Source organism: Aspergillus brasiliensis (genome assembly GCF_001889945.1).
Source record: "Aspergillus brasiliensis CBS 101740 unplaced genomic scaffold ASPBRscaffold_3, whole genome shotgun sequence".
NCBI lineage: Eukaryota > Fungi > Ascomycota > Eurotiomycetes > Eurotiales > Aspergillaceae > Aspergillus > Aspergillus brasiliensis.
The window spans coordinates 3,354,104-3,366,531 of NW_027137444.1; the positions used below are offsets into that span (position 1 = coordinate 3,354,104).

At 48.3% G+C, this 12,428-nt stretch overlaps 4 protein-coding genes across 4 annotated transcripts; 2 read left to right on the forward strand and 2 right to left on the reverse strand.

The window, feature by feature from the left end:
- Positions 1-750: 750 nt before the first annotated feature.
- Positions 751-5,568, forward strand: ASPBRDRAFT_193949 (uncharacterized protein; the record flags this gene model as incomplete). Its single annotated transcript, XM_067620694.1, has 8 exons — positions 751-889; positions 977-1,059; positions 1,120-1,648; positions 1,702-1,928; positions 1,985-2,264; positions 2,325-2,558; positions 2,618-4,076; positions 4,146-5,568. The coding sequence occupies 8 exons, from the start codon at positions 751-753 to the stop codon at positions 5,566-5,568; spliced, it is 4,374 nt and encodes a 1,457-aa protein (XP_067482552.1).
- Positions 5,569-5,771: 203 nt separating this feature from the next.
- Positions 5,772-8,042, forward strand: ASPBRDRAFT_482499 (uncharacterized protein). The gene is made up of 3 exons (XM_067626052.1): positions 5,772-5,801; positions 5,976-6,515; positions 6,578-8,042. Exons 2-3 carry the CDS (start codon positions 6,148-6,150, stop codon positions 7,851-7,853), a joined length of 1,644 nt encoding a protein of 547 aa, XP_067482553.1. The 5' UTR covers positions 5,772-5,801; positions 5,976-6,147; the 3' UTR covers positions 7,854-8,042.
- A 1,269-nt stretch (positions 8,043-9,311) lies between these two features.
- Positions 9,312-10,500, reverse strand: nctB (negative cofactor 2 transcription regulator complex subunit NCB2). The gene is made up of 4 exons (XM_067624384.1): positions 10,381-10,500; positions 10,283-10,309; positions 9,873-10,132; positions 9,312-9,801 (listed from the first exon to the last, which is right to left on the reverse strand). Exons 1-4 carry the CDS (start codon positions 10,400-10,402, stop codon positions 9,682-9,684), a joined length of 429 nt encoding a protein of 142 aa, XP_067482554.1. The 5' UTR covers positions 10,403-10,500; the 3' UTR covers positions 9,312-9,681.
- Positions 10,501-11,036: 536 nt separating this feature from the next.
- Positions 11,037-12,207, reverse strand: ASPBRDRAFT_669310 (SDR family oxidoreductase; the record flags this gene model as incomplete). Its single annotated transcript, XM_067628812.1, has 4 exons — positions 11,037-11,266; positions 11,325-11,695; positions 11,784-12,097; positions 12,168-12,207. 4 exons carry the CDS (start codon positions 12,205-12,207, stop codon positions 11,230-11,232), a joined length of 762 nt encoding a protein of 253 aa, XP_067482555.1. The 3' UTR covers positions 11,037-11,229.
- Positions 12,208-12,428: the final 221 nt, after the last annotated feature.

Here is a 12,428-nt window from a genome sequence, read left to right on the forward strand (position 1 = left end):
GCGAACTATTAGCAAATGCACGTGATCTAGAAGCTACATTGACTGGTGTTTCTGAAACATCTCGGAGAGGCTGTTATGTTAAATCAACGCTCAGCAGTACAGGGGATGAACACTCGATGGAAATTTCCTTGTCTCAACTCTCAACATCCACTGCCGAGCTTTCCACGTTCAACACATCATTGACGAGGATTTCTTGTTTGAATAACTCATTATAGAAAGAAAAGAGAAAAGAGAAAATCAAGAATAAAGAATAAGAGGAACACACCGTTGAGTGATCATCAACGGTATTCATGGGCCTAACAAATAAACAAAATAAAAGTGAACTTATTTCGGACTGGACAAGCGTGCGGGCCGGGGAAGTTCCAAATTGCCCCGATCTCCCGTCAGCCCTCCCCACCTGCAGTTTGAGGGGCGGCGATCACAGTTGGGAACTCCCGTCACTCTCCCACTGACGATCACATCAAGTTTCTGGCCCCAATGCCTACATTTTTTGGTTCGGTCACTTCCCAAGCTTCGGTCCCTCGTTGGAACATGCCAATCAGGTTGCCCATGTGGACGTTCAATTGCGAGCTTCTAACCTCTACACTCAGAAACATTGAATTTACACCTCACGTTTGCGCCCTTCAGCTCTGTCCGGTGAGCACACGAACACGCACAACCAGAGCCTCTTCTCCCATCCTACTCTGCATAAGCAGACTGGTTTGAGCGTCTGATCCTGTCTTCCACCTTCGTTGCCATAACTGCGCAGCCATGTCGGACCCTCAGCAGGGTTGCTCCATGGCTGTCGAGGACGTGTTCGGCATCGTCAACAGTTCCTGCCTTAACGGCTTCGACTTTACGCTCTTATTTGAGGAAGCCATATTAACCATACTGCCGTTGGGAATTTCGAGTACATACTCCCCTTCCCATTCTTTGCCTCGCTTTGCCTTCTTCCCCATCTTTAACTTCTTCATATACAAATGCTAACAACTGTCAGTCGGCTGGGCGCTTCTGCGTCTTTCGAATCTGCGCAATGAAGTCCCCAAAATCTCTAGGTCGTGGCCATTGGCCGTCAAAATTGTTAGTTTCACCCGAACCACTACTCCGATGTGTAAATGCCAAATCTCATCGTGGTGACAGTCCTTGTTCGCTGCCTTCATTATCCTACAAGCCGTCCTTCTCGCCGTCTGGTCGGCCCAGAACATACCCCATACGAGACTCACCTTTGCTTGCATTGGATTCTCGATAGGAGGCTTCTGCATTCTCCTCGTCACGTCTTACGTTGAGCACATCTATTCGGTGCGGCCATCAACCGTCTTGGTCGTATATCTCGGTGTCTCCACTTTGCTAGACCTGGCCCGTACACGGACCTTGTTTTTTCTGCCAGGAAGCCATTCCGTGGCGTCCATTCTTTTAGCAAGTTATCTTGTCAAGGTCCTGATGTTGTGTGCCGAAAACATGAGCTGGCACCGGTTCTCGCGCCCAGAATGGAAACACGCAACGCCAGAGGAGAAGGCGGGAGCCATTGACCGATCGTTATTCCTGTGGTTGAATCATCTATTCATCAAGGGCTTCAAGACCTTTCTGACCGTCGATATGCTGACCCCGGTGGACCCTGAAATCCTCTCCGCGTCCCGACCTTTGAAGTTGCAGCAACGATGGGACAATGGTGAGATTCCATTGCTCATCTTACACTCCTTATCCGCTAACACTATCGATCAGCTGACCACTCTAGCGACTACGCTCTGTTCTGGACCTTTTTGATTCACTACAAGTGGCCCTTTCTTGCAGGTGTACTGCCGCGACTCGCTTATAGTGGATTCCTTTTCGCACAGCCGTTTCTCGTGGAGCGCGTGCTCGATTTTATAGATGAGGCCAGGACCCCAACAACCAATGACACCGCATACGGTCTGATTGGTGCGTACGCCATTGTCTATATCGGCATCGCGGTAGGTGTTTCATTACTTTGTCATGACTCGAAGCCAGCTCTCTGATCTTGTTACAGGTCTCGTATGCCGTCAACCAGCACAAGACGTACCGCTTGCTTACCATGTACCGCGGAAGCCTCGTCACGATGATATTCGAAAAAACACTGAAGATGAAATCAACCTCTATCGCAGACGCGGAGGCAATTACGCTCATGAGTGCCGACATCGATCGCATCGGACATAGTTTGCCCCTCATTCACGAGCTTTGGGCGAGTTTTATCGACGTAGCCATCGCCTGCTGGCTCTTGTATCGCCTTCTGGGAATCGCTGTGGTGGCCCCGATTTTATGGATCGTTCGTAGGTGATAATAAATGGCTGGGCCAATATAACTGTCCCCGTCGCTAACAATGTCCGCAGTATGTCTCATCGCGGGTCTTCCGCTAGCGGGTGCCGCTGGAAATGCCCAGACGCCCTGGCTGGAAGCCATCGAATCCCGTCTGGCTGCGACTGCAAAGGCGCTAGGATCAGTCAAGGCCATTAAGATGACTGGGTTGGCGGACGTGGTTTCCGCCACGATTCGTCAGCTCAGGCTGGACGAGATTCGTGCATCTCGGAGGTGGCGAGTCTTGAACATCTTTGTCACCATATTTTGTAAGAGACGTCCATACATCAAAATATTTCATAAAGAACCTGCCTGATGGTGACCTTAGATTTTGCATCATCCACGTTTGCGCCGGTCTGGGGCTATGGGGTATACATCATCCTGGCAAGGTCGCGAAACACAGAGACCTTGACTGATAGTATTGCATTTTCCGCGCTCAGCTTATTCGAGCTGATGAACCAACCCATGATCTACATCATTGACGGCTTTGAACACATCCAGACGGTTGCCAATTCGTTTCGTCGAATCCAAGAGTATTTGACATCAGAGGATCGCCATGACTTCCGAATCACCCCCGACTTTAAGCCGCCTTCTGACAGTATATCGTCCAACAGTGATAATACAGACGACATTTCTCTCAAAGAAAACCCGGCCTCCAAGGCCATCGCCGAACTAGACCAACACCAGAATGTTGCTTCTGTCAAAGAGGTGTCCACTGGTTATGATGAAGATACGACTATACTACATGACTTGAACCTTGATATTCCTCGTGGCCAAATAACCATGATATTTGGTCCGGTGGGATCTGGCAAGTCGACGCTTCTCCGGCTCTTACTCGGGGAGATGCCATGTGTTTCTGGAAATGTCGCCACGTCCTTTCGTAAAGCCGCATTCTGCCCCCAAACCCCTTGGATCACATGGGGATCGGTTCGAAGCAACATCATAGGCACCTCCGAGTACGATAGCAAGTGGTATAATATCGTCATTCAGGCTTGTTCACTAGTCGCCGACTTGGATGAACTACCACACGGCGACCAAACCAACACTGGTACGCGAGGATCAAGACTCAGCGGTGGTCAGCAAATGCGCGTATCCTTAGCTAGGGCTCTGTATTCTCGAAGTGCCATCCTCGTCTTAGACGATGTGCTTACTGGCCTTGACCGCACGACTGAGCGCGCAGTCTTAGAAAGCGTCCTCGGAGCCGACGGTCTTGCGAAGAAGGTTGGCACCACCGTAATAATGACCACGAACACTGCGAGCCACCTGCAGTTCGCGGACAAAATTGTCATGTTGAACGAACATGGCAAGATTGCACACCAAGGTACCCTCGACGCTATCGCACCGTCAGGAGACTGGATCCGCAAGCTTTCGGAACAGCCAACCGTCACAACGTCCCGTCCATTGCTGGAAATCTCCGATGAGACGATGCAGGAGGTGGGCGTTCCGCTTGACGGGGGAAACGAACCAGATCCCAAGAAGCAAAGTGGCGATTGGAAGGTGTATTCTTTCTATGTCAAAATTGCGGGCAGCTGGAGGATGAGTTTATATGTCTGCGCCTGTGCCACCTTTGTGTTTGGTGTCAACTTCCCTTCTGTATGGCTGCAAAAGTGGACAAACTACAACGCTGATCATCCCAACCAAGAGATTGGCTACTACCTCGGTGTGTACGCAGCTCTCGCTTCAATAGCGATCATTGGCTGTTCCCTTGCCGACGGTGTGTTTAACCTGTTTGTAATTCCGCGGACGTCCCGGAAGCTCCATGAGCTTCTTTTGACAGCCACTATGCGGTAAGTTGCTTTTAATGAGACACCAGAACGTTTTTTCATAATAATGATGCTGATCATGACTTTGATTAGGGCACCTACGTCTTTTCTCACATCCACGGATGCAGGCGTAACGCTCAACCGATTCAGCCAAGACCTTGAACTCATTGACCAAGATTTGCCCACTTCGTTGGATCAAACCATCTTTCAGCTATTGAGTGCCATCATGTCGGCGGTCATCTTATTCATCGGCTCTGGCTACGTCGCCATCGCAATTCCCCTGTGCATTGTAGTCATCGTGGCCATCCAGCTGTTCTATCTGCGCACATCCCGACAGCTGCGAATACTCGATATTGAAGCCAAGGCGCCTCTCTTCTCCCAGTTCTTGGAAACCCTGGGTGGTATATCCTCTATACGGGCCTTTGACTGGACAAGCCACTACGTCGAAACTGTCCACGACTCCCTCAACGTGTCACAAAAGCCATACTATCTGCTGTGGTGTGTCCAGCGATGGCTGACAATGGTACTGGACCTCTTTGTCGCTGGAATCGCCATTATTCTCGTGGCCCTTGCGACAAATATCAGAGGCAGTGGCTCAACTGGCTATCTCGGCGTCGCCCTGTATCAAATCGTGACATTCAGTACCACGCTACAGACGCTCGTTACCGAGTGGACGCAAGTTGAAATGGCTCTTGGAGCGATCAGTCGTGTCCGTACCTATATTCTCGACACAAAAGACGAGAACCTGCCCCATGAGACCGGACTTGTCAGCGACAAATGGCCCGCAAAGGGCGCCATTGTCTTCAACGGGGTCTCTGCATCCTATGACACTTCCACGGACCCAGTACTCAAGGATATCAACCTTTCCATAACACCTGGTGAAAAGGTAGCCATCTGCGGTCGCACAGGTAGTGGCAAATCTTCCCTGGTATCCACTCTCCTGCGCATGCTGGAGCTTCAATCAGGATCGATTTGCGTCGACGACATCGACATCAGCACCATCACACGCCAGGCCGTTCGTGCTCGCTTCAACTCCCTTCCCCAAGACCCGTTCTTCCTACAAGGCACCGTCCGCGAGAACCTTGACCCTCTCGGGGTCGCTACCGACGAGCGCTTGATTCAGGCACTTCAGTCGGTGCGCCTATGGGACTTTTGCGAGTCTCGTGGCGGGCTGGATGAGGATATGAACGAAGAGACCTTGTCGCATGGACAGAGGCAATTGTTCTGTCTGATTCGAGCAGTGATCAATCCACGCAGCGTCCTCATTATGGATGAGGTGGGTGGCAGCGTTGACGCGGATACGGACGCTTTGATACACGAGGTTCTGCATAACGAATTCGAGGCGTGCACTGTCATTGCTGTTGTTCACAAGCTACACACAACGCTGGACTTTGATCGCTTCGTGGTGCTAGACAAAGGGCGTATCGTTGAGGAGGGCCCACCGCGTGAGCTGCTTGAACGGCCAGGATCACTGTTCAAGGCGCTATATGACAGCATGCAGACAGAGGAGAGGTAATTTGGTCTCTCTTGCTCCAGTTAAGGGCTAAAATTCTGGTAATAGTAGATGAGTATCTATTTTTCGTTTAGAGTATAGTCTTCTTGTTAGGCATGAATCTCAACAATCTTTTAAACTGCCTAGTCTATTTCTGGCTTTAGAAGAATGACAGCTTTTAGAACAAAATCATCACTTCGATCGGAATGCTACCAGTAAAAAAATCCACTATGCTAGGTTCTAGTATCAACTTAGAGGTATTCTACCCGAATTAAATGGCCAAACAAGCAGCAGTCAGATAAAGCCCCACCGCTCCGGTTAGGCAACCCGAAGGGCCCAGGTGCGGGGGCCGCTCGGGTGCTGATCCTCAGGCCCCCAACGTTGAGAGCTACTTGGCACTGGCATACACACACACTAACTAAGCCTTGCAGCTGACCAAGCGTGTTATAATCCGGCCCCCATTCTCATGCCAGGTGGCACATCTGTCATCTCAAGGTTTGAACTGAGGTCTTTTCCCTCAAAGAAACCGCCTGGAACCTACATGAACAGGCCTCTACAGTGGCATTCCATAACCGCACACCGGTAATTCGTCAAATCAGCAATATGGATCTTTTTCACTCGGCAGAGTTTGCGTCAGATGTGACAGAGTTGATGAAGCAGCAGCATGTCCCGGGGCTGGCCATTGCAATCATACACAATGATCAAATTGCCTCTGCGGGATATGGACATGCGAGCCTGGATCCCGAAATACCTTGTACAGCAGATACGCTGTTTGACATTGCATCGTCTGCTAAATCACTCACTGCTGCGGCGGTGGGATTGCTAGTCGACGATAATGACATGTTCCCGGATATTCAGTACGATGCCGTAATGTCGACTCTTCTCCCCGAGGACTTTGTTATGTCTGGAGAAGGATACACAGAAGGAGTCACCGTGGAAGACATCTTAAGTCATAGAAGTGGAATGCCTGGGTGAGCTAATATTTTTTCAAATTCTCCATGTTTGACTTCAAGACTAAATCATATTGCGCCAGCCATGACGATTCGTATATGAGTGTGCGAGCGGCGAAGCCGGACAATGCTCGATCCATTACGAGAAACCTCAGGAATCTCCCTGTCGCGGCCCCCCTTCGATCAAAGTATATTTACTGCAACATGATGTATACAGTGGCAACCCACCTTGTGGAAGTCAAGAGCGGACAGGATTTTGGTACATTCCTCGAAGAGCGATTTTTCAAGCCTCTGGACATGGCATCAACTACTCTTCAACCCAGCAGCGCACGATCAAAAGGATTTGGATCCCGCATGGCAACTGGCTACACATGGAAAAGGGCCGACTCAACATATCGTGGGTTAGAAAGTCCAGACTGCCCAGAAGGCCAAGGCGCAGGGTCTATCATTTCGAGCGTGAACGACTTCATCAAATTTGTCAAGGCTTTCATGAATCGCGAAGACCCTATCAATAAAAATGTTTATGAAGGGCTGACTCGCCTGCGAACGTTTGTGAATCCAAACCCAGGAAGACGGAAGCGGTACAGCTCACCGGTAGCATATGCTGCTGGCCTGGATATCTACTTTTACAAGGGACATATGGTTGTCGGCCATAATGGGGTATTCTCTGGATTCGCCAGTCGCTTCTTCTTTCTCCCTGATTTCTCATTCGGTGCTGTGATCATGGGAAACTCAGATGGGGCAAATGGCATTGCGACGACCCTTGCCCAAAAGCTAATTGACATTATCCTTGGAGTCACGGACGAAAAACCTCAGGACAGCAAAAGCAAAGACACACGATCTGTTGAAATTCGCGGTCCAAAACCCCAGGCCGAGGCGAAAGATGCGAATCCAATGAGTAAGAACCAGGAAAAGAAGGAGAAGAAAAAGCAGGAAAAGAAAACCCAAGCGAAGAAAAGTCAAGGTATCCAGAAGGGCCAAGTGAATGAGCAAAAACCAAAACGGAATACTCCGCAGCCACCGACAATACCCCTCAGTGCTTACGCTGGCAACTACTGGAATCCTGGGTATCATAACTTACTGGTTCAAATCAGAGATGATGCGCTCTTCATCGATGCTACAGATCGCTCAATGGGGTTTACCTTGAAATTCGAACATGTGTCCGATGACCGAAAATTCGATGCTCATCTTACTGATTGGCTCGATGGCAGTGATGACATCGTAAAAGCGGAGTTTGTGATAGAAGATGCTCAAGTCACAAGGTTGGGTCTGCAGTTGGAGGAAATGCTCAAGGAAATGATCTGGTTCGAGAAGAAGGATGGAGTGCGCAGCAGTGCGGCCAGGGTGTTGGTGCCTTAATGTTCCTTATAATGCCTTGATTTAGAACGCCGGGAAAATTAAGATACCTGAATTACTATTACATATACCGCTCCGTAGGATGGAGTTCTTTCTTGACAGTATTCCTCCTGATAGAGCTGAATGCACTAAGTGCTTACAAGAGGATATGTTGCAAAGAAAAGGATAAAATTAAATTGACAAATATTTGACCAATTGGATTATGTTCAAACTCTCCTATGTAGCAGAAATCCTCTGCCGAGTTGGTTCTGATCAGGGCGGATCATGCTCCTGCTCAGCGAGCATGTAGGGATTCCAGAGTATAGGATGCTGCACGTGATCTGATGACAGATCTTAACAAGACTTGATGAAATCGTATCTTGCTAGTATACACTCTGACGAATGAGGATCAGACGGAACCAACCCAAACCGGATGAATTGATTGATTAAGAAACTAAAAACATTGAACCTGTGCGAGGACACATTGAGTTGTCCTCGCTAACAAAAACGGGATTCAAAAATACCAATAAAATTGGTATTAATTGAAATCGATAAGCTTTATAAGAAACTTATTGAATTCTGAAGCCTCTAGGGCCTTGCATTATTACATGATTTCAAAAATTTGATTCCTGCGCAAGTTGTTGTTTTTTATATCATGCCTTCTCATTTGTATATATTTGCAATTATCAAGGACAATGGACCATCGCTGAGTGGATAATATTTTCTCTTTGATCCTTTTCCTAGTTCTCTGGTTACTCTACTTGCATAGCCACTATCACCAATCATACCATGGATATAATAAACCTTTCAGGTGTCTTTCTGTCTTGTGTCGCTCATCTACTCCCGACTCAATGTTTCTAGAAACCCCTTTTTGTAATATCTTTTTGCATGATATAGTCCAAGTATAATAGGTAACAAGTACATACGACCACAGGGTGTGGAAAACAGGGCTTCCCGTCCGCTCAGCCGTACTTAAGCCACACGCCGGGAGGTTAGTAGTTGGGTGGGTGACCACCAGCGAATCCCTTCTGTTGTATGTTTTTTTTTTTAAACCAAACATAATTGATTGATTTTGATGGATAGTAGTCTTCTTTTTCTTTCTTTTTTTTTTTTATTGGAAGTTAGTTGGTTAGGAGTTATGTAGTCGCGCAATACTCTTGTCACTACGGCGCTGCTCAGTTCGTGCTAACACTAGTTACTACCAGTTTAGATGTGATGAGTTCATCTCGGAATAAGTGGGCATGAGTACTATATATAAACTAGCTCCCGGGTAACACAGAAAAGCGACCCAACGGGTCAAACATGATACCAATGATCCTGGTCTCCAATAAAGGGTAATCAGATAACATGGTAAGAAGCAATCAAGTAGACTGTCAGAGGTCACGGTAGTTGAGTTGCCGATGTTAAGGTTAGGATAACTCCGACCAACGCTTAGTTATATACTTACTACCTGGACGAACTACCATGCTGCTATACGTAGATGCTAAGTTTACTCGTTGCTGCTGGTATTTCCCGAACACTGACCATAGTCACTACAATGGGTATAAAGACTACTATTACATTGACCATATCCTCTGAAGAGAGGATTGCGTGTACCGCCATGCACATCAATAGATGATATAAGGAAATGAGAAAAGGTTACCCCAGCCGAGGAGATATAGAAATAGCATAGAAATAGAAAAGGTGAAACCCTTCCCACGAAGCGTAAAAGCGTATAATACCAGAACCGCCCAAACTCCAAACCCCCGTCGTAGGAACGTCGCAAGAACTCCGAAACCAGACCCTCTATGACCAGCATGAGACTAACCGCATTACTTTTTCTTGCCTCTCCGGAGGTCCAAACTCATAAACTTCACTCCGGAGCAGCGTGATACTTCTCAGTAGCTGAGCGGAACAACTCCTGTTGTTGCCGTAGAAGCTCCTCCTCGGACAACCCGCTCTGCTCCATCTTGCTCTGCTTCTTCTCTCGCGACTAGTATAATCGATCCATGTCAGCCGGGAAATGCCACAGATACAAAGATGGAGGTGGTGTTAGCTACGTACCTTCAACTGCTCTTTATGTTCCTCCGCGACAGCAAGGACATCGGGGATATAGTCGCTGAAACCGAGATCACGGAGGGCGCGCTCGACATGTTCGCAGGCGATGGTCTTCTTGGCTTCCTTTTCACTGATATCGTTCGCTTCAGAGGAAATCAGGGTGATGAATTCAACGCAGCATTCCATGAGGAGATCGCGGGCATCTTTGGAGAAAGTCTGGCCGGATGAGGGGGGGAGGATCTCGGTGATGATCTTTTGGACCGTCGCTGTAAGCATGATTTGCGATTAGCATATATTGTATATGTGGTTATGATTGATCCTGTATCCGCGGAAAGCAAAGCAAAGAGCAACAAGTCCCGCCGTCCTAGAGCGCGGGGGAATGATGCGACGCGACAACACGGAGGAAGGCGACATACCTTTAGGTAGCGACAAGTCGTCGTTCGCTAGTAGGAAAACCGCGAGTTAGCTGGATATGGTAAATTCACGCCAGGAACTAATCTGGCGAAAAACCTACAACTGAATTCGCGATCTGACATGATGGGCGACAAGGAAGAAAATCGGCGAAACGCGCGTTCTGCAGCACTGGTGGATGGTTGGCTCGAGGATCGAAAGTATGTATTGTCACGGTGCGCGGGGAGCAACTGGTTGGTATAAATAGCTGCGATTAATTCCCGGCGCGGAGGGACTTGTCACGGAACGGAAGAACCGCCCGGCAGAAACCTACCGCCTCTGGGGTTTTTAATCTCGGTTCACAGCTTTTTTCGGGTTCATGATTTCTTCACTCATGCAGTGCTCTTCGCACAACAGAAAAGTGAAAAATGGCTTCACTTTTCATGTTTTGCTTGCTCAATTCTTGAAATTCCTCAAGGAACTAACTTCAATGGTATGTATTTCGCCCTTTCTCACCCTCTTCCTTTTCCAATTATCATGATGAACATCGTTGTCGCCCCTATCATACCATCTATGGTGACGTACACTGTCCAAGCCAAACGGACCACTGAAATACCTTCACATCTTCGGAATTTGCCAATCAGTCATTGCATTGTACATTGCTGACTTTTCAAAGAATCTAGGTGCAATTTTCTCAGCAATATTTTTCTTTTTTCACGACCACACAATGCCTTGCTCCCTTCAGACCCGTAAGGTATGCGTTACAATGTTTTTTTCTCTGCTTCTGCACCTTTTTACATGATGATCACATTACATTCCATGCTAAGTATGAAGGTTAACTCCTAATGCTTCTAAAATGTAACCTGCTTTTCATCTTTCGGCTGATTATGTATTCTATTTCGCAATATGTTCTATATTGAGTCTTGTTGACGGTATATACTGACTGTCTTTATAAGAATCATCTAGTTGTAATTTACTCCTGGAATGCCTCCAGAGCCTTATCGTTCCACCTAGTTTTATCCGTTAGCTTTATATTTCCTGAAATGAAGAAAATTTTCAGTCACTCACGTGAAGAACTTCCCAGTAAGCTCGCTAGGAGCATCCAAAACCAGCTTCGCCATAACATGGCCTGGCTGCTCTGGCTTGAGGAGCTTGCCCTCCTTGTGGACTGTCGTAAACTTGGCATGCATCTGCGGCTCCAAAGTCGTAGCATGGACCTCACGCAGCTCGCGCTGCATCTCGGTGTCAACCATGCCAGGCCGGATAGAAATCGTAGTAACCTCGGGTTCTTCCTCTCCCAAGCTCAGAGCGAGATGGTTCATGGCTGCCTTAGTCGCGCCGTAAAGAGCCCAGCCCCTGTAGGCAGTGACGGCAGCACCCGACGAAGTGAAGATGATTTTTCCCTTGGATTCACGGAGCGCGGGAAGACCGGCTTTGATCTAGGCAGATAATAAATATCAATGCGTCAGCTATCCAGCTCGAGTCATGTACCGCTATGCGCCATGAATTCGAAAAAGTTGCACTCACAAAAGCAACAAGACTGATAAAGTTCACGTCGAACCCGTGCTTCCACTGCTCGAAATCCGCGTCCTTGACCTTTCCTACTTGTCCAAGCATGCCGTGGTTGAGCACCATGCCGTCCAGACGGCCAAAGGACTTAAGCGCCAGGTCCACGGCCTTCTGACCGAGGGAAAAGTCAGCCAAGTCGCCATTGAGCACTGCGACTTGGTTGCTGTATTGCTCCTTGAGCTTCTCGAGGGGCTCACGGCTGCGGGCGATCACGACAACATTGTGGGATTGGGGTGCCGTGAGCAGGTATTTCGCGATGGCGAGGCCGATTCCTGATTGTGTGTGCGTGATCAGCTTGCAGCTTTGAGTTTGCGATGGTATCGGGTTGCTGGAGAAGATTACCTCTCGAGGCACCAGTAACGATGATGGTCTTGCTCGACATTGTTCTGATTGGGCAGTGGAGATGGTAGGACAAGGTTGTGTACTATATGGTCTGGTTGCACAATGATAGTGGCCGAATGCTATGAAGAGGGGAATTTGGTTGAATAATCGCCGGCTTTGGCGGTGATGTAATGAGGGGAACGTGGGGGACTTGCCGGCAATTCCACACGCTGTTTCTTCCGCGATATCAGACATTGAGTAGTATGATATTTCGCCATCATT